Raw genomic sequence first — 23851 nt, 5'->3', positions numbered from 1 at the left:
AACCAAGGGGCGCACGCCGCCCCGCCCCGTCCCGCCCCGCGACTACAAGTCCCATCGCGCCCCGCGCTCGCGCACACTACGCCAGAGCAAGATGGCCGACGCGGCGGCCACAGCTGGGGCCGGCGGCTCTGGAACGGTAAGGGCAAGAAGCGCGGACCCGGAGCCGAGAGAGTTTGGGTATCCTGCAACTTTCCCCTAGACTGAGCAACAAGCTAGGCCCCATAAATCCAGCCCCATCATGAGCTCCGACTGGCGGAGGGTCTTTTCAGGCCGTACGCGCCCCCTCCCTGGGACTTGGCTGCGGCCGCCGGAGTTGGCGGACCTGTGTCTTGATTGGCTCCCTTGCTGTTGGGGGTTGGGAACCCGGAACACCCCCTGATTGGTCCGAACATGCCATTTTCGCCTTCTTATTGGCCGGCCAAAGTTGAAAGGCATTCCCGTTTCAAAACATTTAGCTTTCTTACTTTTTCGTGCTGTTTTCTTTTGTCCTCCTCGCCGTCACCTCTTGTTACTGTTTTCATTTTCCCTTTCAATGAAATGGTGTGAAGATGGGGGGCACAAGAGAGGGATCCTATTTTTTCTGGGGGGACAGGTCTTAATCCCATCATGCGTGTTTCTTCAGCTGTGTATTCTAATAATCTGCTAAAGTAGAAAGTAAAAGACCTGCTATTTTATCTCATTGGGACCGTACTTTTTAGGTGGGCGGAAAAGTAGTCTCTGTATTTAAAGCACCTTGGGTGCTCAATTTTTACTCAGTTGGCCAAGATCTGTAAATCTAAACATTAAGCACTGATTTTTAAAATAAAAGTAGTAAAAGAACTTTGTTTGCCATTGACCACGTATGAACTATGTGATTGCATCCTTCTCCTGTGGATGAAAATCTTTCTGGGCTGCTGCTTCACAGAGATCCGGAAGTAAACAGTCCACTAACCCTGCCGATAACTATCATCTGGCCCGGAGGAGAACCCTGCAGGTGGTTGTGAGCTCCTTGCTGACAGAGGCAGGGTTTGAGAGTGCTGAGAAAGCATCCGTGGAAACGCTGACAGAGATGCTGCAGAGCTGTGAGTACACAGAAACACTAGTCCTTGGAGTCAACCCCAACATCAGTTCAGTGCCCTGCTTTGTGATAGTGTTTGAGAGGATTTAAGAAAAAGATAAACTTTTTTCTTAAGAGGGGAGAAAAAAATTTTTTTTTAATGTAAAAAGTTGAGAAAAGAGCATAATGGGCTGAGCGCGGTGGCTCACGCCTGTAATCCCAGTACTTTGGGAGGCCAAGGTGGGTGAATCACCTGAAGTCAGGAGTTCAAGACGAAACCCCGTCTCTACTAAAATATACAAAAAAAAATTAGCTGGGCGTGGTGGCTGGTGCCTGTAATCCCAGCTACTCGGGAGGCTGAGGCAGGAGAATTGCTTGAATCTGGGAGGCAGAGGTTACAGTAAACTGAGATCTCACCACTGCACTCCAGCCTGTGAGGCTCCGTCCCCAACAACAAAAACAGAAAAGAGCATAATGAAGTGACTTACGGGCTTTAGAATCAGATAGACTTGGGTGTACATCATCACTCTGTCACTTAATAGCTTGGGCAAGCCACTGAATCTCCTGAACCTCAATTTCCTCATTTGTGAAATGAGATAACAGTTTGTACCTCATGGAGTTGCGAATGTAAGTGAGATATATATATAAAACATTCAGTGCTGGGGAGATTATAAGCTCTTGGTGAGTTATGGGTGCCCTTAAGGACTTTTGTTGGGGAGTCAGGGCTAATTCCCCATGCAATAGATATCATCACATTATGTAATCAAATGCTAGATTGTGTGATACAAAGAATGAAGGGGAAAAGCCACTTTTTTTTTTTTTTTTTTGAGACAAAAGAGTTTCACTCTGTTGCCCAGGCTGGGGTGCTGCAGTTTCACAATCTTAGCTCACTACAGCCTCCGCCTCCTGGATTCAAGCAATTCTCCTGCCACAGCCTCTCAAGTAGCTGGAATCATAGCCATGCACTACCACTCCTGGCTAATTTTTGTATTTTTAGTAGAGACAGGGTTTCACCGTGTTGGCCAGGCTGGTCTCAAACTGTTGACCTCAGGTGATCCGCCCACCTCTCAATGTGCTGGGATTACAGGCGTGAGCCACTGCACCCAGCTGAAAAGCCACTTTTAAAAGGAAATGTGTTGAGATTTAGAAGCCCGGGTGTGGTCTCACAGAGGCTTTTCTGCATGTACAACATATTTCCCTGTTTTGAACTTTCGGGGGATGGGATAGGATGAGGGTTGGAAGTATTTATGGTGTTTCTTAGGGATCAACAACTATGAAACGAAGTAGGAGAAAGGTTTGGGCAGAGGGAGAAGTGGAGTGCAATGCAGGCCAAACAAAGAACTGGACAACTTAGCCAGGAACCCTGGAGCATCATTGCCTATCAAGCTGAAAAGGCCCTGCCTTTATACTCAGGTCTTGATCAAACACTAGATGTGGGCTACCCCAAGAAGGGTGATCTTGGGCAAAGTAATTCTCTGCAGCTGATGTTTGGCACTTTTAAATACCAAATGTTTTCCTAAAGCAGTGATCTGAATCATTTTGGCTTCAGAACTCCTATATTTATTCATTTAGAGATGGGGTCTCGCTGTGTTGCCAATGCTGGCCTCAAACTTCTGGACCTAAGCCTCCCACATAGCTGGGACTACAGGCATGTGCCGCCATGCCCAGCTCTCAGAATCCCTTTTTATTTTTATTTTTATTTTTTTTGAGACGGAGTGTCGCTTTGTCTCCCAGGCTGGAGTGCAGTGGCCGGATCTCAGCTCACTGCAAGCTCCGCCTCCTGGGTTCCCACCATTCTCCTGCCTCAGCCTCCCGAGTAGCTGGGACTACAGGCGCCCGCCACCTCGCCCAGCTAGTTTTTTTTTTTTTTTTTTTTTGAGACGGAGTCTTGCTCTGTCACCCAGGCTGGAGTGCAGTGGCCGGATCTCAGCTCACTGCAAGCTCCGCCTCCCGGGTTTACACCATTCTCCTGCCTCAGCCTCCTGAGTAGCTGGGACTACAGGCGCCCGCCACCTCGCCTGGCTATTTTTTTGTATTTTTTAGTAGAGACGGGGTTTCACCGTGTTAGCCGAGATCGTCTCTCGATCTCCTGACCTCGTGATCCGCCCGTCTCGGCCTCCCAAAGTGCTGGGATTACAGGCTTGAGCCACCGTGCCCGGCCTTTTTTGTATTTTTTAGTAGAGACGGGGTTTCACCATGTTAGCCAGGATGGTCTCGATCTCCTGGCCTTGTGATCCACCTGTCTCAGCCTCCCAAAGTGCTGGGATTACAGGCTTGAGCCACTGCGCCTGGCCAGAATCTCTTTTTATTAATAAACATTGAGGACCCCAAATAGCTTTTGTATATGTGTATTTGCCACGTTAGAAAAAACAAATTTTGGGACTGGGCGTGGTGGCTCACGCCTGTAATCCCAGCACTTTGGGAGGTTGAGGTGGGTGTATCGCCTGAGGTCAAGAGTTTTGAGACCAGCCTGGCCAAGATGGTGAAACCCTGTCTCTACTAAAAATACAAAAAATTAGCTGGGTGTGGTGGCGGGCACCTGTAATTCCAGCTACTCTGGAGGCTGAGGCGGGAGAATTGCTTGAACCCAGGAGGTGGAGGTTGCATTGAGCCAAGATCACACCATTGTACTCCAGCCTGGGCAACAAGAGCGAAACTCCATCTCAAAAAAAAAAAAAGAAGAAAAAGGAAATTTCGAAAATAAGAATGTACGATTACATATTCTGTTATTCATCAGACCCATGATGTCATCAAAAGTCACATAGACTCAGGAAAACTACCTGAGAGAATGAGAGTGAAAAAGTCAAATAATGACTTAATTTTATCATGAAAATAGTTTTGACCTGTGTGGACTTTAGAACAGATTTTGGGGCCTACCACAGGTTCCACTACTTTTTGAACTTTGTCCTAAAGGAATGAATTAATAGTTCCCAAGAGATAAGAATGCAGTTCTTGGAACAGTCTTGGAATTTAGAGTTTAAAAGTCATGTATAGAGGCTGGTGTTAGTGACTTGCTCAGGGTAGCAGGGGAATTGGTGGTAGGTCCCCTGTTAGACACCCTTCCCTGTCAAGCACTACTTGCTTTTATTTTCTGAGCCACTTAAAATCTGAGCCAACATTTTATCCCTAGAGCAGGAGTTCTTTACCTTTTGAGGCCCCTTTATACATTTGATAAAATCTGTGGACCCATTCCCCAAAAAATGCTTTTTTGTGTGTGTAAAATTTAGCACAGCTTCAGAGTATTCGTGAAACCTCCCGTCCGCCTTGGAAGCTCATTCACAGAACCGAGCTTCAAAACTCCATCTTAGAAACCTTCCTTTTCCCCAAAGGACTTTAGTGTGACTCTTAAATAGAGGTTCAGCTTCAGGCAGAAGAAACAAAAATTGCCCATCAGAGAATAAGACCGTTTTGTGTGTGTGGTGGTGAGATACACATAACCAAATCTATCATTTTAACCATTTTTAAGTGTACAATTCAGTGGTATTAAGTATATTCACAATGTTGTGCAACCATTCACAGTATTTCCAGAACTTTTTCATCATTCTCAACAGAAACTCTGTAAACATAAACAGTAATTCCTCATTCTCCCTCCCCCTTCATTCCCTGGTAACTTCTAATCTACTTACCATCTCTGGATACCTCATGTAAGTAGAATCTTTATTTGTCTTTTTGTGTCTGCCTTATTTCACTTAACATAATGTTTTCTTTTCTTTTCTTTTCTTTTTTTTTTTTGAGATGCAGTCTCGCTCTGTGTCCCAGGCTAGAGTGCAGTGGTGCAATCTCGGCTCACTGCAACCACTTCCACCTCCCAGGTTCAAGCGATTCTCAGCCTCCTGAGTAGCTGGGATTATAGGCGTGTGCCACCTCACCTGGCTAATTTTTTATATTTTTGGTAGAGATGGGGTTTTGCCATGTTGGCCAGGCTGGTCTCGAACTCCTGACCTCAAGTGATCCACCTGCCTCAGCCTCCCAAGTGCTGGGATTACAGGCATAAGCCACCACACCTGGCCCTAGCATAATGTTTTCTATTTTTTTCTTTTTCTTTTTTTCTTTTTTTTTTTAAGGAGTTCTCGCTCTGTCGCCCAGGCTGGAGTGCAGTGGCGCAATCTCTGCTCACTGCCACCTCCCCCTCCCGGGTTCAAGCTATTTCTCATGTCTCAGCCTCCCGAGTGGCTAGGATTACAGGCACCTACCACCACCCGTGGCTAATTTTTGTATTTTTAGTAGAGATGGGGTTTCGCCATGTTGGTCAGATTGGTCTCAAACTCCTGACCTCAGGTAATCCACCCGCCTCGGCCTCCCAAAGTGCTGGGATTACAGGCCTGAGCCACCACACCTGGCCTAGCATAATGTTTTCAAAGTTCATCTATCCTATAACATTACCAGAATTTCCTTCTTTTAAAGGCTGGATAATATTCCATTGTGTGTATATAGCACATTTTGTTTGTTCATTCACCTGTTAATGGACATTGGGTTGTTTCTACCTTTTGGCTATAGTGAATCATGCTGCTGTGAACATTGGTGTACTAGTAGCTGTTTGAATCCCTGCTTTCAATTCATTTGGGTATATACCTAGCAGTGGAATTGTTGGCTCATCTGGTAATTCTATGTTTAGCTTTCTGAGGAACCGAGAATAAGTTTTATGCCTTTAATCCCCTCTTAGACATTTCAGAAATTGGGAGAAGTGCCAAGTCTTACTGTGAGCACACAGCCAGGACCCAGCCCACACTGTCAGATATCGTGGTCACACTTGTTGAGATGGGTGAGTATACCTTCAGTTTCCAGTTCTTCCGTGCAACTGGAGAGAGAAGTTCCTAGGAGTCAGGCATGTCTGCTAAGTGTTCTTCGTTTCTCTCATGGTTCTCTTGATTTGCTTTGAGCTTGAGAGAGTTATCAAGAGAGATTCCTCTGAACACATCTAAGAGGCCTCATAATTCCCTGTTGGGGAATTCTGCCAGAGCTGCTTTTTGCGTGGCTGCAAGGTCATTGAGTTGAGAGTTTAAGCCATTTGTCCATAATACTACTATTCTTTCTGTATTCAATATCCAGTGGTCTGGGCAGTGATTTTTGTTTTCCTGTCTCTTAGGTTTCAATGTGGACACTCTCCCTGCCTATGCAAAACGGTCTCAGAGGATGGTCATCACTGCTCGTAAGTGACTTTGAACTGAGGTACCTAGCAATTTATCAATAAATGCTTGTGGAATGAAGTAATTGACTATGGTAGGGATTGGATTAGTAGCTACTTCCTTGTTGCAGGCTCTCTTCCAATGTTTGGGGCTACCTACAATATAATCTTTATTTGGGCTAGTGGGATTAGCATGTGAAATTCAGTCACCAAAAGGTAAACCACCTTTGAGATATTGCTGTGTTTCTTGTGCTCTAGCCCCAGAAGGGCAAATGATGCTGCTTGGAAAAATGAAAGTTCTTGTTCTCCTTAGATTAAGGGTTGGTACATTGTGGACTATGGGCCAAACGCAGCCTGCCTCCTGTTTTTGTAAATAAAGTCTTATCAGAATGTACCCATATTTACTTATTATCTGTGGCTGTTTTCATGCTATATTAGCATAGTTTAGTTGTGGTAGAGACTGTACCACATGCAGAACCTAAAGTATTTATTATATGGCCCTTTACACAAAGTTTGATGACCTCTACTTTAAGTAAAACTGGGTGCCATAAGCTGAGTGGCGAGTAACTAGTTTGGGCTTGTAGGACCTGGAGAGAATTAACTGGATTTTTTTCTTTTCTTTTTTTTTTGAGATGGAGTCTCGCTTTGCTGCCCAGACTGGAGTGCAGTGGCACAATCTCGGCTGACTACTGCAACCTCTGTCTCCCAGGTTCAAGCTATTCTGCCTCAGCCTCCCAAGTAGCTGGGATTACAGGTGCCCGCCACCACACCCGGCTAACTTTTACATTTTTAGTAGAGGCAGGGTTTTACCATGTTGGACAGGCTGGTCTTGATCTCCTGACCGCGAGTGATCCGCCCACCTCAGTCTCCCAAAGTGCTGGGATTACAGGCGTGAGCCACCGCACCCGGCCTGGATTTTTTCTTTAAAGTCACTTTTTTCATGTTGGTATTTTTTTAAAAAACTCCCTCTCAACATATAGCAGTGGAAGGTGCCATTTTCAATCCCCTCTTGTTATCATTAAGCTCACACTTACTGTCCCCAGCTCATTGTTCCTTTTTGTTATCCAAGGTCTGTGAAAAGAGAACCAGCAGCCCATGTAACTTGTGTAGCTCCTCAGCATGCTGTTTTACGTAGTTACTGTGGCCATAGCCATCCACCTCTACCTAAGAGGCTTGTGGGCAGATTGTTGTCAAAGGGAATGTCAACCAAGATTAGCCAGCAGGGCTGGGCATTGTATGCCATCAAAGACTGTTTATGGATTGAAATACAAAATGCAACTTGTTTAGAAAATTGAGGTCTGGCATTTTTTTGAGAAAATGAAGCTTTGGGGAGAGACCATAATCTGTAGAAATCAGGGTCTTGGGTGGAGGGGCAATCAGTTGTGACTCTGTTGCAGCTCCGGTGACCAATCAGCCAGTGACCCCCAAGGCTCTTACTGCAGGGCAGAACCGACCCCACCCGCCGCACATCCCCAGCCATTTTCCTGAGTTCCCTGATCCCCACACCTACATCAAAACTCCGGTGAGTGTTGAAGCCACACTGGGGCTGTGTGTGGTGTAAAGCACAGAGTCAGTTTCTACCGACTGTCATGCGGCAGTGTCCAGTCCAAAAGTTTGTTGATGAAAGGGTGGTTCAAAACTCAGAATGTGGCCAGGCACGTTGGGCTCACACCTGTAATCCCAGTATTTTAGGAGGCCGAGGCAGGAAGATCACTTGAGCCCAGCAGTTCAAGACCAACCTGGGCAGCAGAGCAAGACCCTGTCTCATTTGAAAAATAAAGAAAGAAAGAAAAAAAGAATTCAGATTGTCTTTCCTCATTGAGAAACAATTTGGCAAATGAGAATTATGTTCTCAAGTTTACCAGCTAAAGTGTAATTAGCAAAGAAATTGAAGCTGACCCCAGTATTGCCTGTCCTACTGAAACACAAAAGTACATAGCCACATAGGAACAAGACTGAAAAGGTATTCCACTAAATGTTCATAGTAATTTTTAGTTGAGATTTTAGGTAATTTTGTTTTGCGTTTACTTTTCTGAGTTTTCCAAATTTTCCATAATAGGAAAATTATTTTTTCAATTGGGGGAAAAGTTACTTTAAAAATATTTAGTAACGGCCAGGAGCAGTGGCTCATGCCTTTAATCCCAACACTTTGGAAGGTCGAGGCAGATGGATCACCTCAGGTCAGGAATTCGAGACCAGCCTGGCCAACACAGTGAAACCCCGTCTCCACTAAAATTACAAAAATTAGCTGGGCGTGGTAGCATATACCTGTAGTTCCAGCTACTCAGGAGGCTGAGGCAGGAGAATCAAACCTGGAAGGCAGAAGTTGCAGTGAGCTGAGATTGCACCACTGCACTCCAGCCTAGGCAACAGAGCAAGACTCTGTCTCAAAAATAAATAAAAATTAGTAATGATAATGAAATGGAACTTATCACTCTGAGCTCTAGGTCTGAACAAGAAGAAGATGAGTTATCCTCTGTGGTTTGAATGTGTTCTAATTTGCCTGAATGGCAGTTTTACCTTCGGTTGGGAAGGTGTTCTCCCACACTTCCTTTGCTTCTGCCTCCATACCATATAGTGATGGCCATCGTGCGGGCTGCTGCAGCAAGCCCTCATGTCCTCTGGACATTTCTCCACACCTCAGGGTGGGGGAGAGGGGAGTAGTAGCTGCCCAGCTAATGCAACATAGCCCTTGCCCTTGCCCTTGATCAGATCTCTCTATTCCCTAGGCTGCTGTAATAAAGTGCCACAAACCAGGTGACTTAGAACAACAGAAATTTATTGTCTCACCGTTCTGGAGGCTAGAAGTCTAAAATTAAGGTATCATGCTCCCTCTGAAACCTGTAGAGGAGTCCCTCCTTGCATCTTCCTAGATTCTGGTGGTTGGCCAGCATTCTTTGGCGTTTCTTGGCTCATAGGTGCATCACTCCAGCTTTCTGTCTTCACATGGCATTCTTTTTTGTGTGTGGTAGCAGGGGCAGCGGGGGAGACTGGAGTTTTATTATTACTCAAATCAGTCTTCCTGAGCATTCGGGGAGCAGAGTTTTTAAGGATAATGTGGTAGGTCGGGGGAAACCAGTGAGCCAGGAGTGCTGATTGGTCAGAGATGAAGTCATAGGGACTCAGGGCCGGGCAAGGTGGCTCGTGCCTGTAATCCCAGCACTTTGGGAGGCCGAGGCGGGGGGATCATTAGGTCAGGAGATTGAGACCATCCTGGCTAACACGGTGAAACACCGTCTCTACTAAAAATACAAAAAATTAGCCGGGCATGGTGGCAGGTGCCTGTAGTCCCAGCTACTCGGGAGGCTAAGGCAGGAGAATAGCATGAACCCGGGAGGCAGAGCTCGCAGTGAGCCAAGATTGTGCCACTGCACTCCAGCCTGGGTAACAGAGCAAGACTCTGTCTCAAGGAAAAAAAAAAAAAAAAGAAATCATAGGGACTCAGAGCTGTCTTCTTGCACTGAGTCAGTTCCTGGGTGGGAGACACAAGATCAGATGAGCCAGTTTATGGATCTGGGTGGGGCCAGCTGATCCATCAAGTCCAAGATACCTCAAGCACTGATCTTAGGAACAGTTTAGGGAGGGTCAGAATCTTGTAGCCTCCAGCTGCATGACTTCTAAACCATAATTTCTAATCTTGTGGCTAATGTTAGTCCTACAAAGGCAATCTAGTCTCCAGGCAAGATGGAGGTCTGCTTTGGGAAAAGGAGTGTCTTTGTTTAACTCTAAACTAAGTTTCTCCCAAAGTTAGTTTAGCCTACGCCCAGGAATGAACAAGGACAGCTTGGAGGGTAGAAGCAAGATGGAGTCAGTTAAGTTAGATCTCTTTCACTGTCTCGTCATAATTTTGCAAAGGTGGTTTCAGTCCTTCCCTTTGGGTTTTAATAACACCTTAATCTTAAGGTGTAGGCTATGAAGAAGAGTGGAACTGGTTTGCAACTGTCTGAGTGTACTCATGCAGGCCTGGCTGGGCGTTCATGGCTTGCATGGCACAAACATTAGTACTCTCATCTATAGTTTTACTACAGTGTTTAAGTGAAACAGCCCACTATAAGGTAAATAACGAGTCCTTGGATGAGGAGTACAATTCCCAATTTTAAAAACAAAGATTTGAAAGCACTAGTCTGGGGACTTCTAACCCACAAAGAATTTAGAATTTAGTCTAAACTGCAGAAAAAACGCCGAGAACAGCTAACAACAGTGTACTATAGTTTTTCTTTTAAAGCATAATTTTTCTCTCTCCAGTCCCCATTTTTATTAAAAACAAATCATGATACAATGATTTGTTTACAAAATAAACTTTAGTCTTACTGTACTTGGCCCCATTATTTGCATAAAGTGCAGCAAGAATAATTATTTTTCACTTAGACTTTTTAAATTGGCTTTGATAGAACTCTGTTCCATGAAGAATCTCAGATAAGACTTTTTCAGAGCAAGCCCAGCCATGGGTTTGTACCCTCAGATACCTATGAGTTGGGCAAATTTCTCTCCTCTTGAGGTCCCAAGATAGCTTAGGGTTCCTGAACCTGTTTGAAAGTGACATTCTTTACTTACCACAGGTCAGGAACCTTGTACAGGGACTCTGTGTGGACAGGGTATAAGGCCAGATTCCCCAGTGGGCTTTAATTGGCTATATAAGTCATCTTTCATTCTTTTTTTTTTTTTTTTTAGACGGAGTCTTGCTCTGTCGCCCAGGCTGGAGTGCAGTGGCCGGATCTCAGCTCACTGCAAGCTCCGCCTCCCGGGTTTACGCCATTCTCCTGCCTCAGCCTCCCGAGTAGCTGGGACTACAGGCGCCCGCCACCTCGCCCGGCTATTTTTTTGTATTTTTTAGTAGAGACGGGGTTTCACCGTGTTAGCCAGGATCGTCTCTCGATCTCCTGACCTCGTGATCCGCCCATCTCGGCCTCCCAAAGTGCTGGGATTACATGCTTGAGCCACCGCGCCCGGCCCATCTTTCATTCTTTAAAGAAAGCATGCCATTCCAGTCAAAGCCTTGGTAAAATAACCAATTTCTCCAACTGTGTCCTGTTACAAAAGAAAACAGATTCTTATTGCACTTTTGCAATTAGCTATACTGCCATAAATTGAGAAATATTAATAGTTTCCAAATTCTGGAGAAATCAGGTAGAGAGGAACAATATGCTCCAAATTTTGTTCACAGGAGTTTGTTTTACCCCCGTATTAAAAGTTGCCAGTAGTTCTAAAGAAATAATTTATCTTGACTCTGAAAACAAGGTTTAGCAATGTTTAAGACATTAGCTCTCCATGAGAGTCCTAGAAGTTTGGTTTTTCCCTCTATTCCAATAGCACAATTGTTGTTGTTGTTTTTTTGAGACGGTGTCATGCTCTGTTGCCCAGGCTGGAGTACAGCAGCGCGATCTCAGCTCACTGCAAGCTCCGCCTCCCGGGTTCACGCCATTCCTCTACCTCAGGCTCCCTAGTAGCTGGGATTACAGGCGCCCGCCACCACGCCTGGCTAATTTTTTGTATTTTTAGTAGAGACGGGGTTTCACCGTGTTAGCCAGGATGGTCTTGATTTCCTGACCTCATGATCCGCCCACCCCGGCCTCCCAAAGTACTGGGATTACAGGCGTGAACCATTGTGCCCAGCTTTCAATAGCACAATTTTTAAAGTTATCTGAGACCTGAACTTAGAGTCCTATATTTGATTATAAACTACCTTTTGAAAAGGACCAAAGCGAGATAAAATGTCTGTGGATGACAAAAGTCTGTAGCCACTATTAAAGCTGCAATTGGCTAGGAATTTTGGTTACTTCTGTGGCATACAGCAATTTTACATAACAATTATAATTATTAACATACAGTAAGTTATATCAACATTATAGAAGTTTCCCATAATTTTGGACACATAACATATTTATACAAATACAGTCTAAACCAAACGCCATTCACTCTTCTATTTGAAAGTTTTTCCTGTATTCTAATGTCACAATCTCTGGAGTTATTAATCAGAAACCTGCATTTATGAGCACCTGTTAAATTTTATAGCCGATTATAAAACCATCTTTTTTTTTTTTTTTTTTGAGACAGAGTCTTGCTCTGTAGCCCGGGCTGGAGTGGCTCTGTAGCCCGGGCTGGAGTGCAGTGGCCGGATCTCAGCTCACTGCAAGCTCCGCCTCCCAGGTTTACGCCATTCTCCTGCCTCAGCCTCCCGAGTAGCTGGGACTACAGGCGCCCGCCAACTCGCCCGGCTAGTTTTTTTGTATTTTTTAGTAGAGACGGGGTTTCACGGTGTTCGCCAGGATGGTCTCGATCTCCTGACCTCGTGATCCACCCGTCTCGGCCTCCCAAAGTGCTGGGATTACAGGCTTGAGCCACCGCGCCCGGCCTATAAAACCATCTTTTAAAGAGGATCAAAATGAGACAACAATTGTCTGTGTATGACAAAAACATTTTAGGGCAGCAACAGTTAAAGACACAATTGGCAAGGAAATTTGTTACCTTTGTGGCACACAGTCTGTTAACATAATAATTGTAGTTATTACTGATCGCATACACTAAGTCATATTAGAATTATACAAGTTTTATGTAATTTTGAAACATATACCAATAACATAGTTATACAAATATAGACCAAAGAAAGCAAAACACCATTTCGTATTTGACAATGCTTCCTGTATGATTTTTTTATGAGATAAGCCAAATGTCATTTTTGGGCTTTAGAGGACATAATATCTAAAGTGTTAGGTTAGAAAGAGACATAATTAGCCGGGCGCGGTGGCTCAAGCCTGTAATCCCAGCACTTTGGGAGGCTGAGATGGGCGGATCACGAGGTCAGGAGATCGAGACCATCCTGGCTAACACGGTGAAACCCCGTCTCTACTAAAAAAAAAATACAAAAAAACTAGCCGGGTGAGGTGGCGGGTGCCTGTAGTCCCAGCTACTCGGGAGGCTGAGGCAGGAGAATGGCGTAAACCCGGGAGGCGGAGCTTGCAGTGAGCTGAGATCCGGCCACTGCACTCCAGCCTGGGCGACAGAGCGAGACTCTGTCTCAAAAAAAAAAAAAAAAAGAAAAAAAAAGAAAGAGACATAATTTGTAATTGGATTTTGGAAAGTTTGTCAAATATCAAAGGTTTAAAACACTGGATATCACAAAATAGAATCCCAGGTCACAATAAGTCATTCGTTTGGCCAAAATGATAACTCCAAACAATGTTTTTAAAAAGAAAAATCTTTACTCTGATAGAGGAGACCTAGCTTTCCAAACAAGACTCAGTGAAGATAGCATGAGGCCAGCTGAATCTCTCTCTCCTCTCTCTCTCCTCTTTTTTTTCCCTGCCATTTACCCAAAGGAGAAAAGAAAACCCTTTCATTATCTTTTAACATTACATAAAAATCATCTTCAAAAGAGAAAAACAAATTTCATATTTGCATTAGTGCATCTTTAATGTTAGCTAGTTTTTTAAATAAAATTTTATATCTCTACCCAGTTTTGATTCGTTTGACCATACGGTAAGGTTTTCATAAGCTTTTTAGAATTTTCCTTTACAATTTTCCATCAAACAGCAGATCAATTTTCTAAGAAAACCCCATTATTCAGACACATGGGCCCAGATTCTGGCCCCACATCAGTATGATTTTAATGTTTTAACCTACAGAAAAAAGCTAAATAATTTCGTTTAAATCTTAGCCAACTTGTTGGTACCCACAGAATTTTTACAAGATCACAAGATCAACCCTTTACAAACCCTTTTCACTTTGCTTAAACCTTCAGTTTTGGTTCTGTTACTCTTTTAGGTTAAGACAATCTTTTTTTTTTTTTGAGACGGAGTCTTGCTCTGTCACCCAGACACGTACTTCCAAATAAGGTCATATTGTGAGGTACTAGGACATATCAAAAATGTTTTTTGTGGGGACACAGTTCAACCCATAACATTCTTTAACTTTAACAGATAGGGATATAGTGTATCCGTATCTGTAAAAAATTTTTTTTGAGACAGGGTCTTACTTTGTCGCCCAGGCTGCTGGAGTGCAATGGGGCAATCTCAGCTCACCACAGCTTCGACCTCCTAGACTCAAGTGATCCTCCCGCCTCAACCTCCCGAGTAGCTGGGACTATAGCGGTGCACCACCATGCCCAGCTAATTTTTGTATCTTCTGTAGAGACAGGGTTTCACCATGTTGCCCAGGCTGGTCTCAAATTCCTGGGTGCAAGCAATTTGCCCAGGCATGGGTACATACTCCAGTATGTGTTTGCTTATTTATGTGAATATTATAATGTAACATTGTGCGAAATAATGTACATTAAAAGATAATCTTACCCCTGTAAAATGTTTAGGAAACCTAAAACCTTTTCTAGTGGGAGCGATTGCCTCTGCTTTTTTTTTTTTTTTGAGACGGAGTCTCGCTCTGTCACCCAGGCTGGAGTGCAGTGGCGCTTCTCGGCTCACTACAAGCTCTGCCTCCCGGGTTCACGCCATTCTCCTGCCTCATCCTCCCGAGTAGCTGGGACTACAGGCGCCTGCCACCGTGCCCGGCTAATTTTTTTACATTTTTAGTAGAGACGGGGTTTCATCGTGGAAGCCAGGATGGCCTCGATCTCCTGACCTTATGATCTGCCCTCCTCGGCCTCCCAAAGTGCTGGGATTACAGGCATGAGCCACCGCGCCCGGCTGCCTCTGCTTTTTATTTTTTGAAATCATAGTTTTTTTTGTTTATTTGTTTGTTTTGTTGTTGTTATTTTATAGAGATGGGGAGAGGTTTTTTGTCTTTCTGTGGTGCCCAAGCTGGCCTTGAACTCCTAGCCTTAAGCAGCCTTTGCACCTTGGCCTCCTAGAGTGCTGGGATTACAGGCATGCACCACTGCACTCAGTCTTTTTTTAGAGGTGGAGTTCTTGCTCTGTTGCCCAGGCTGGAGTGCAGTGGTGTAATCATGGCACTACAGCTTTGAACTCCCAGGCTCAAGCAATCCTCCCACCTCAGCCTGCAGAATAGCTAGGACCACAAGCATGTGTTACCATGCTAGCCTGGAAATCTTGGTTTAATATTTGATGGAATAGTAAGTTGGAGGTCAGATTCTAAGATTAGTTTATTTTGATACTTTAATGGCTCTCATAGTTGAAGATGGTACATCACAAAGATATGTAACATCATTGGCTGCTCTATTTTTTTATTCTCATTTACTCATTATTCAAAGAATATTTTTTTATTCTCATTTTTTTATAAAACTTTTTTTATTCTCATTTACTCATTATTCAAAGAATTTTGTTGAAAATTTTCTATTAAATTTCTAATTTATTCAGTGCCAAAAGTTGTCTTAGGAATAATTACAAGATTTTGCATTTTAATGTTTTTAACAAGTACAATATGTTCAAAATCCACTCATTTTAATTTTGGGAAGTTTTGGTTTTTTGGGGGCAGGGGGGGACGGGCACAGAGTTTGTCTCAGTCCCCCAGGCTGGAGTGCAGTGGTATGATCTCGGCTCATTGCAACCTCCGTCTCCCAGGTTCAAGCCATCCTCATGTCTCAGCCTCCCCCGAGTAGCTGGAATTACAAGTGCCCGCCACCATGCCTGGCTAATTTTTGTATTTTTGGTTGAGACGGGGTTTCCCCATGTTGACCAGGCTAGTCTCAAACTCCTGACCTCAGGTGATCCACCTGCCTCGGCCTCCCAAAATGCTGGGATTACAGTTGTGAGCCACCATACCCAGCCTTTTGGGAAGATTTTTAACATGTCAGAAAATTCTGTTTCTTTGTTTAAGTATAGATAGGAGAACTGTATAGGTGACACACTTGAACTGATGGTGACAACAAAGAAACATTTCTAGGTGCCTCCTTTGAAAATACTATCTCCATATCATGAAGAGTAGTTACTTTATTGGTTGTTGTTAAAATGTCACCATTGCCATTATCAATTAAAATATTTTCCGGCCGGGTACAGTGACTCACACCTGTAATCACAGCACTTTGGGAGGCCAAGGTGGGTGGATCATCTGAGGTCAGGAGTTCAAGACCAGCCTGGCCAACATGATGAAACCCCATCTCTACTAAAAATGCAAAAATTAGCTGGGCGTGGTGGCATGTGCCTGTAGTCCCAGCTACTCAGGAGTCTGAGGCAGGAGAATCGCTTGAACCCAGGAGGTGGAGGTTGTAGTGAGCCGAGATTGCGCCACCGCACTCCAGCCTGGGTGACAGAGCAAGACTCTGTCTCCAAAAAATAAAAATAATAAAGTAAAATGTTTTGGCTCATTTCTCATTCTGATCTCAATTGTTTTCATTCCATAACTTGATTGCCAACAAGCTCATAATTAGGAGGAAGAGTGGCAGCCTGCCATTTTCTTGGTCACTTGCACTGTATAGTAAGATCTTCAGCCTCTTTCTTTGAGGGAATCTTTTTGGAACGACGTATCCATATTGTGAGGATTGATTTTTTTTTTTTTTTTTTGAGATGGAGTCTCACTCTCCCAGGCTGGAGTGCAATGGTGCGATCTCGGCTCACTGCAACCTCCACCTCCCGGGTTCAAGTGATTCTCCTGCCTCAGCCTGCCAAGTAGCTGGGACTACAGGCGCACGCCACCACACCCAGCTCATTTTTGTATTTTTAGTGGAGACGGGGTTTCACCATGTTGGCCAGGGTGGGTGAGGATTGATTTAATAAGATGGGATGGTATAATCCATAAATCCGCATAGGCAGCCACTCCCATACTGCAGGAGGTCACATGACGCTGATGGAACCTGTGATCCCCGTCAGGGCTTCCCTGGGGACACTCCCACTCTTTCTTTAGGATGCGTCTCTTAGACCTGAGACCATCTGTCATGGGAGCTGAATGAAGGCCCCAGGACAATCTCTACAGTAAATATTTGTACATTTCTTAATTTTTCTTTTTTTTCTTTTTTTTTTTTTTTTGAAATGGAGTCTCGCTCTGTCACCCAGGCTGGAGTGCAGTGGTGTGATCTTGGCTCACCGCAACCTCTGCCTCCCAAGTTCAAGCGATTCTCCTACCTCAGCCTCCCAAGTAGTTGGGATTACAGGTGCCTGCCACCATGCCTGGCTAATGTTTTTTATTTTTAGTAAAGATAGGGTTTCACCATCTTGGCCAGGCTGGTCTCAAACTCCTGACCTCATGATCCACCCACCTTGGCCTCCCAAAGTGCTAGGATTACAGGTGTGAGCCACCATGCCTGGCCTTAATTTTTAATTAGAAATACATATTAATGTAGTTACATTGTTCGTCCGCCTTTCTACTGTGCTTTGGTGATCTTGGCTCTAACTAATGGTATTGAGTCATTTTATTTTATTTCATTTTATTTATTTGTTTTTGAGACAGAGTCTCGCTCCTGTTGCCCAGGCTGGAGTGCAATGATGCAATCTTGGCTCATTGCAACCTCCACCTCCCGGGTTCAAGCCATTCTCCTGCCTTAGCCTCCCAAGTAGCTGGGATTACAGGTGCACACCACCACACCCAGCTAATTTTTGTATTTTTAGTAGAGACGGGGTTTTGTTATGTTGACCAGGCTGGTCTCGAACTCCTGACCTCCGGTGATCCACCAGCCTCAGCCTCCCAAAGTGCTGGGATTATAGGCATGAGCCACCGCGCCTGGCCTGGTATTGGGTCATTTTAGAGAATAGGGCATAGCAACAGCAAGCCAGGGAGCTGATGAAAGCAGAATGATACTTCGGCATCACCTCAGTGTCTTTGCTATTCTGTTTGTAGACGTACCGTGAGCCCGTGTCAGACTACCAGGTCCTGCGGGAGAAGGCTGCATCCCAGCGGCGCGATGTGGAGCGGGCACTTACCCGTTTCATGGCCAAGACAGGCGAGACTCAGAGTCTTTTCAAAGATGACGTCAGCACATTTCCATGTGAGAGTTGCCCCGCTGTGTGGACCCTGTCTTATTTGAAATACTCACACTATCTTTTCTTTCTCTCAGCATAGTAGGAAGCAACAAATAAGCTTTTGTCCTTCCCTTGGGTACAGCTTGCCCCTCAGATTTCTGGCTCCTTTCCCCAGATCTTAAGAGTCTGTCCTTAACTGACAGCTCCAGGACAGTAATGGCCTCTGTTGGGATTGGCTGCTTGAGGTCCTTTGAGTTACCTTGAGGTGGCCTAGGCCTAGGCATCAGAGTCACTCAGTGGCAGCCCAGGTAGTAGAAGGAACACTGGCATCAGGGGCCAGTTGCCCATCGTGATATTCCCTCATATGTCCCATCTCATTTAAGTTGGCATCTCGGCACTGTTTGGCCATGTTGACCAAGCTACTTCATTTCCATAGACCTCAGTTTTTACAAATATGAGTGAGGGAGGTTGGTTTAGGCGATTCCTTCATTCAGCAAGCTCCTGTGGAATGCCTGCTGTGTGCCTGGCTCTGGAATAACAGCAGCTGCCAGTTATTAAGTGCCAGATACTGTGCCGATCACTTCCCATACATTATCTCATTAAATCCTCTTGTGAGCCTCTGAGTCAGGAACTGATATATCACTACCTTCATAGGAACCCTTCAATGAGGCACAAGAGAAATGAAGTCACTTCCTCAAGGAGCATGGCTAGTAGATAGCATTCAAACCTAGCTCTTACTGCCGGACCCCACATCTGACCCACAGTAAAAAATAATTCTGGAGTTTTTGTGGGTAGATTCTGAAGTCATACTGCCTTAGAATCCCATTCTGCCATTTTTTAAGTTTTTTTTTTTGAGACAGAGTCTTGCTCTGTCACCCAGGCTGGAATGCAGTGGCGCGATCTCTGCTCACTGCAACCTCGGCCTCCCAGGTTCAAACGATTTTTCTGCTTCAAGTAACTGAGACTACAGGCATTAGCCACCAACCCGGCTAATTTTTTGTATTTTTAGTAGAGACGGGGTTTCACCCAGTTGGCCAGGCTGGTCTTGAACTCCTGAGCTCAAGTGATCCACCTACCTCAGCCTCCCAAGGTGCTGGGATTATAGGCATGAGCCACCACGCCCAGCCAATTCTAGAGCATTTTCTAACAGTCACATTCTACCATAGAAGTATACACGGAGACTTTTTCTTTTCGTGTTTTGAGACAGGATCTCACTCTGTCACCTAGTCTTGAGTACAGTGGCACAAACACAGCTAACTGCAGCCTGGACCTCCTGGACTCAAGTCTCCCACCTCAGCCTCCCTAGTAGCTGGGACTACAGGCATGCACTATTATACCTGGCTAATTTTATTTTTCCTAGAGACGGGATTTCACCATGTTGCCCAGGCTGGTCTCAAACTCCTGGGCTCAAGCAGTCCTCCTGCCTCAGCCTCCCAAAGTGCTAGGATTATAGGCATGAGCCACCACACCTGGCCTTCTTTCTTTTAATGTTAATTTTAAATCAATTTCTTCCTCTCATCCTCATTGCTTTTTGTAACTCTCATTTACCAGAGTGTCTTACAGCTCAGTGGACATGCATATATGCAGAGTGCTCAAATCCAGCCTTTGGACTTGAGTCCTTCAGGGTGAAGGAATCAATATTCCTGCTCTGGAAATGAAGCTTAGAGGGGTTTAACTGACCTTGGGTGCAAGATCTCAAAACTCACGTGTTGCTAGGATTCTATCTATAGCCCCATTTCAATCTTATCTCAGTTGTACTTGGCAAAAAAGTAGATTCTGAAGTCATACTACCTGAGTTAGAATCCCATTCTGCCATTTTCAGCATGCTTGGGAAAGTCATTTCACCTCTCTGTGCCTAATCGTACTTAATAGGATGGGAGCAAGGATGAAAGATAACATGAGTAAAGACCATAGGACATTGCTTGGCCTGTTGCGTAAGTACTTGGAGCGAGTTAGCCAGTATTATCTTCTGATGCTGCTCACTGATGTGAGGCTCTAGGACGCTAAGCCAGCTGTGAGGTGTCTGTGACAGTGGACTCATGCCTCTCTTCCAATTCGCCAGTGATTGCTGCCAGACCTTTCACCATCCCCTACCTGACAGCTCTTCTTCCATCTGAACTGGAGATGCAACAGATGGAAGAGACAGATTCCTCGGAGCAGGATGAACAGACAGACACGGAGAACCTTGCTCTTCCTATCAGCATGGTGGGTTCCGCCTTCTGCCAACCTCAGAGTATCCCCCAAACTATCCCACCCTGCCCTCAGTCTGTCACCCTGGGACCTGGCCATGATCGACCTTAGGTCTCTGACTTTATATTAGGGGCCTGCCTGAGGGCTTGTGTGATGATCCAGGTGCAACCTGATCTACTTAGAGACACATCCGTGTCCTGGGGATTCACTCATTCATTCAACAAATACAGTTCCAGGTGCTGGGGAATTAGTAGGAAACCAAATAAACAAAATTCCATGTCCTCATGGGGCTAATGAAAAAATAATAAATGAAATAGGAAGTGGGGGCCGGGCGCGGTGGCTCAAGCCTGTAATCCCAGCACTTTGGGAGGCCGAGACGGGCGGATCACGAGTTCAGGAGATCGAGACCATCCTGGCTAACACGGTGAAACCCCGTCTCTACTAAAATACAAAAAAAATTAGCCGGGCGAGGTGGCGGGCGCCTGTACTCCCAGCTACTCGGGAGGCTGAGGCAGGAGAATGGCGTGAACCCGGGAGGCGGGGCTTGCAGTGAGCTGAGATCCGGCCATTGCACTCCAGCCTGGGCAACAGAGCTAGACTCCGTCTCAAAAAAAAAAAAGGAAGTGGGGATGGGGATGGGAGGGATGCAGTATTAGGTAGGGTGACTGAGAAGGGGACATTTGAGTAAAGACCTGAAGGGAACAAGGCATGGGCATGTCTAGGGGTAAAGCCTTTCTAAGCAGCAGGTGCAGCAGGTGCAAAGGCCCTGAGGCGGGAGCTCCCCTGTTGTATTGAAGAACAGCAAGGACATCAGGGTGGCCAGAGTGGCGTGAACAAGAGGGAGAACAGTAGGGGATGAGGTCCGAGAGAGCCCACAGGGAGTCGGACCTTACAGGGTCTTAAAGGTTAGATTAGACACTTTGGCATTTACTCAGTGAGATGGAGCCACTGGAGATGTTGAGCAGAGGAGGGTCAGGATCTGATGTAGGTTTGCTAATAGGGTCAGTCAGGTAGCTGTGCTGAGGATGGGCTATAGAGAGCAGGCAGAAGCAGGGAGACCAGTTAGGATGCTGTCACAGTAAACTGAGAGATGGTAGGAGGAGCAAAAATAAGGAGATGTGGTCACCTAGATTATTTGGTCAGATTCTAGATCACTTTCAGAGCAGAGCCAGTTGACAGAGTAGATATGAGAGAGAGTTAAAGAAAACTGTAAGGTTTTTTTGCCTGAATAATAGGAAAGATGGGATTGCCTTCAGCCAAGATGGGAACAGCCACCGGGTGGAACAGGTGTGTGGGGGAAGTCAGGAGTTGATGTTCGTGTCTTAAATGTAGATGTGTTAAGTTTGAGATGCTTGTTAGACATCAGGTGGTGATGTCTGGTGGAGAGTTGGATACATAAGTTGGAGTTTGAGGAGCAGTTAGGGCAGTTGGATACATAAGTTGGAGTTTGAGGAGCAGTTAGGGCAGGAGATGCATATTTGGGAGCCAGCAGTCTGTAGGTCATGTCTAAAACCATGAGCGTGGATGAGCTCTTCCAGGGATGAGTGAGGATAAGAAGAGGAGGCACATTGAGCCCTGGAGCTACTGCTATGTGTAGAGCTTGAAGAGATGAGAAGAACCAGCATGGAGGTGGGAGGAGATCCGGAAGAGGGCTGTGTCCTGGAGGCCAAGGGAAGTAAGTGTTTCAGGGGGAAAAGAGCAATTAGCTGTGTCCCAAGCTGCAGGTGGCTCCAACGGTAGGAGGACTGAGAATTCAACCATTAGATTTGGCAGTGTGGGTGCCATTTGTGACCTTGATGAGAACCATTTCAGTAAGAATGAGAGCGAAGACCTGGAGTAAATTCAGAGAATGGGAGGAGAGAAAGAGGAGTCAGTGAGTATAGACTTGTGCTGTCCTTTACAGCAGCCACTAGCCACATGTGGGTATTTAAATTAATTAAATAAAACTACAAATCGGTTTCTTAATCTCACTAGCCACATTTCAAGTATCTAATAGCCTCACATGGCCAGTGGCTGCTCTACTGGACAGTGCAGATATTGAACATTTCCATTGGCACAGAAAGTCGTGTGGTGTTCCCTGCAGTACAGGGAAGGAGATTGGTGGAGTGGTAACTAAAAAGGGGAAAATGAAGGAATTAAGAGAGGCGTTTTATGTTTTTGTTTTTTAAGATAAAAGAACATGTTTGTGTGCTGCCGGGAATAATCTGGTCAAAAGGGAAAATGGATACAGGAAAAAAAGAAACGTCTGGGAATGATGTTGTTTGGTAGGGGAAAAGGAATGGGCCTGTGACCAAATGGAGGGACTAGCCTTCTTCTGGACATTTCATACCCAGGATAGGAGACGGAACATGTGGGTTCAGAGACAAAGGTGGGCAAGGAGATGTTCTAGTCCTGGCTTGTTTTAGGGAATACTTTCTTTTCTGCTCACCGGTGTGTCACACTCAGCAAGTTAAAGGATAAGAGCCCCCTCTTGTTCCTGCACCCTTGGAGAAAGTGCGAAGTACAATTACAGAACCACCAGAAGCTCGAATGCCTTCAAGGCTAATAGGGTTATATAGCCAGTTTACCATATTCAACCATCCTTTAAAATCAGCACTAGCTTGGATGCCTTAGTGGCTGTAGTTGGACTGAGCATCCCTCATGTTCTCTAAGATGAGGTGCACCAAGTGGCAGCCAGCTACTCTGGTTTGCTAGTGGAATATGCCTGTGCCATCTGTATTTGCAGAAGATCTTATTTGCTTAGACATCCTTTTTTTTTTTTTTTTTTTTTTTTTTCCCCAGACAGAGTCTTGCTCTGTCACCCAGGCTGTAGTGCAGTGGCAAGATCTCGGCTCACTGCAACCTCCGCCTCCCAGGTTCAAGCGATTCTTCTGCCTCAGCCTCCTGAGTAGCTGGGATTACAGGCACGCGCCACCATGCCCGGCTAATTTTTGTATTTTTAGTGGAGACAGGGTTTCACCACGTTGGTCAGGCTGGTCTCGAACTCCTGACCTCATGATCCACCCACCTTCGCCTCCCAAAGTGCTGGGATTAGAGGCATAAGCCACCACGCCCGGCCTGGACATACTTTTTTTTTTTCCCTAAATGTTGAATTATTCCTTTCAGAATTAGGGCTGGGAGCCCATGGCTTTAAATAAAGCAGAGGAAATTGTTATTGTATGCTTCTGTTAATTTGGGCTGAGATACGGTGATTGGGTCATGGACTAAGTTGAGGTTCACCTTATGAGAAAGGAGTCATGTAAACATCATACCTTTGTAAGTACAATATAGTTGAAGGGCCTGGACATGCATTCACTGACAGTCCTGTAGTGATGTGAGGTCATGGTGGTAATTGAACTTAAAGAATATCAGCGACTGCCTGAGGACTCTTGAATACCACGAGGCCAAGCCAGGGTTGCAGAGAGCAGGGGTGTAGGAAGGCCTGAGTCTTCGAGTCAAACTTGCCTAGCTTTAAATCCAGACTGTGCTGCTTGCCACGTGTGTGACTGTGATTGCGTTACTTAACACCTTAGTCTATTTCCTTGTAAGTAGAAACAGGAACACCTACCTCAAGGGACAGGGGGAGCTTGAGGTAGAGCTGGTATCTATCAGGTGCCTGGCACGTGGCAGCTCCTGGCACACACTGCTCCCTCCCCTGCTTTTTTAGGCTATATAACCTAAAAATAAAATAAAATGACTTCAAGACAAAGATTCTAGCGA

The 23851-nt window shown here is 45.3% G+C and overlaps 1 protein-coding gene across 3 annotated transcripts in view; it reads left to right on the top strand.

Moving 5' to 3' along the window:
• The first annotated feature begins 51 nt into the window (after window positions 1–51).
• The window catches only part of LOC105489678 (TATA-box binding protein associated factor 8), a 42976-nt gene continuing 19176 nt past the window's right edge, over window positions 52–23851 (top strand). For all 3 annotated transcript variants that reach the window (XM_071097059.1, XM_071097057.1, XM_071097058.1), the window contains exons 1-7: window positions 52–136; window positions 905–1061; window positions 5700–5798; window positions 6123–6185; window positions 7559–7683; window positions 17841–17988; window positions 20025–20167. In XM_071097059.1, the coding sequence (XP_070953160.1) occupies window positions 92–136; window positions 905–1061; window positions 5700–5798; window positions 6123–6185; window positions 7559–7683; window positions 17841–17988; window positions 20025–20167 (780 nt within the window). In that variant the 5' untranslated portion in view covers window positions 52–91. The remainder of the gene's footprint in view (window positions 137–904; window positions 1062–5699; window positions 5799–6122; window positions 6186–7558; window positions 7684–17840; window positions 17989–20024; window positions 20168–23851) is intronic.

This window comes from Macaca nemestrina, chromosome 5, assembly GCF_043159975.1.
Source record: "Macaca nemestrina isolate mMacNem1 chromosome 5, mMacNem.hap1, whole genome shotgun sequence".
NCBI lineage: Eukaryota > Metazoa > Chordata > Mammalia > Primates > Cercopithecidae > Macaca > Macaca nemestrina.
The sequence above is the reverse complement of the archived record's forward strand: the minus strand, read 5'-3'. Positions and strand labels throughout refer to the sequence as shown.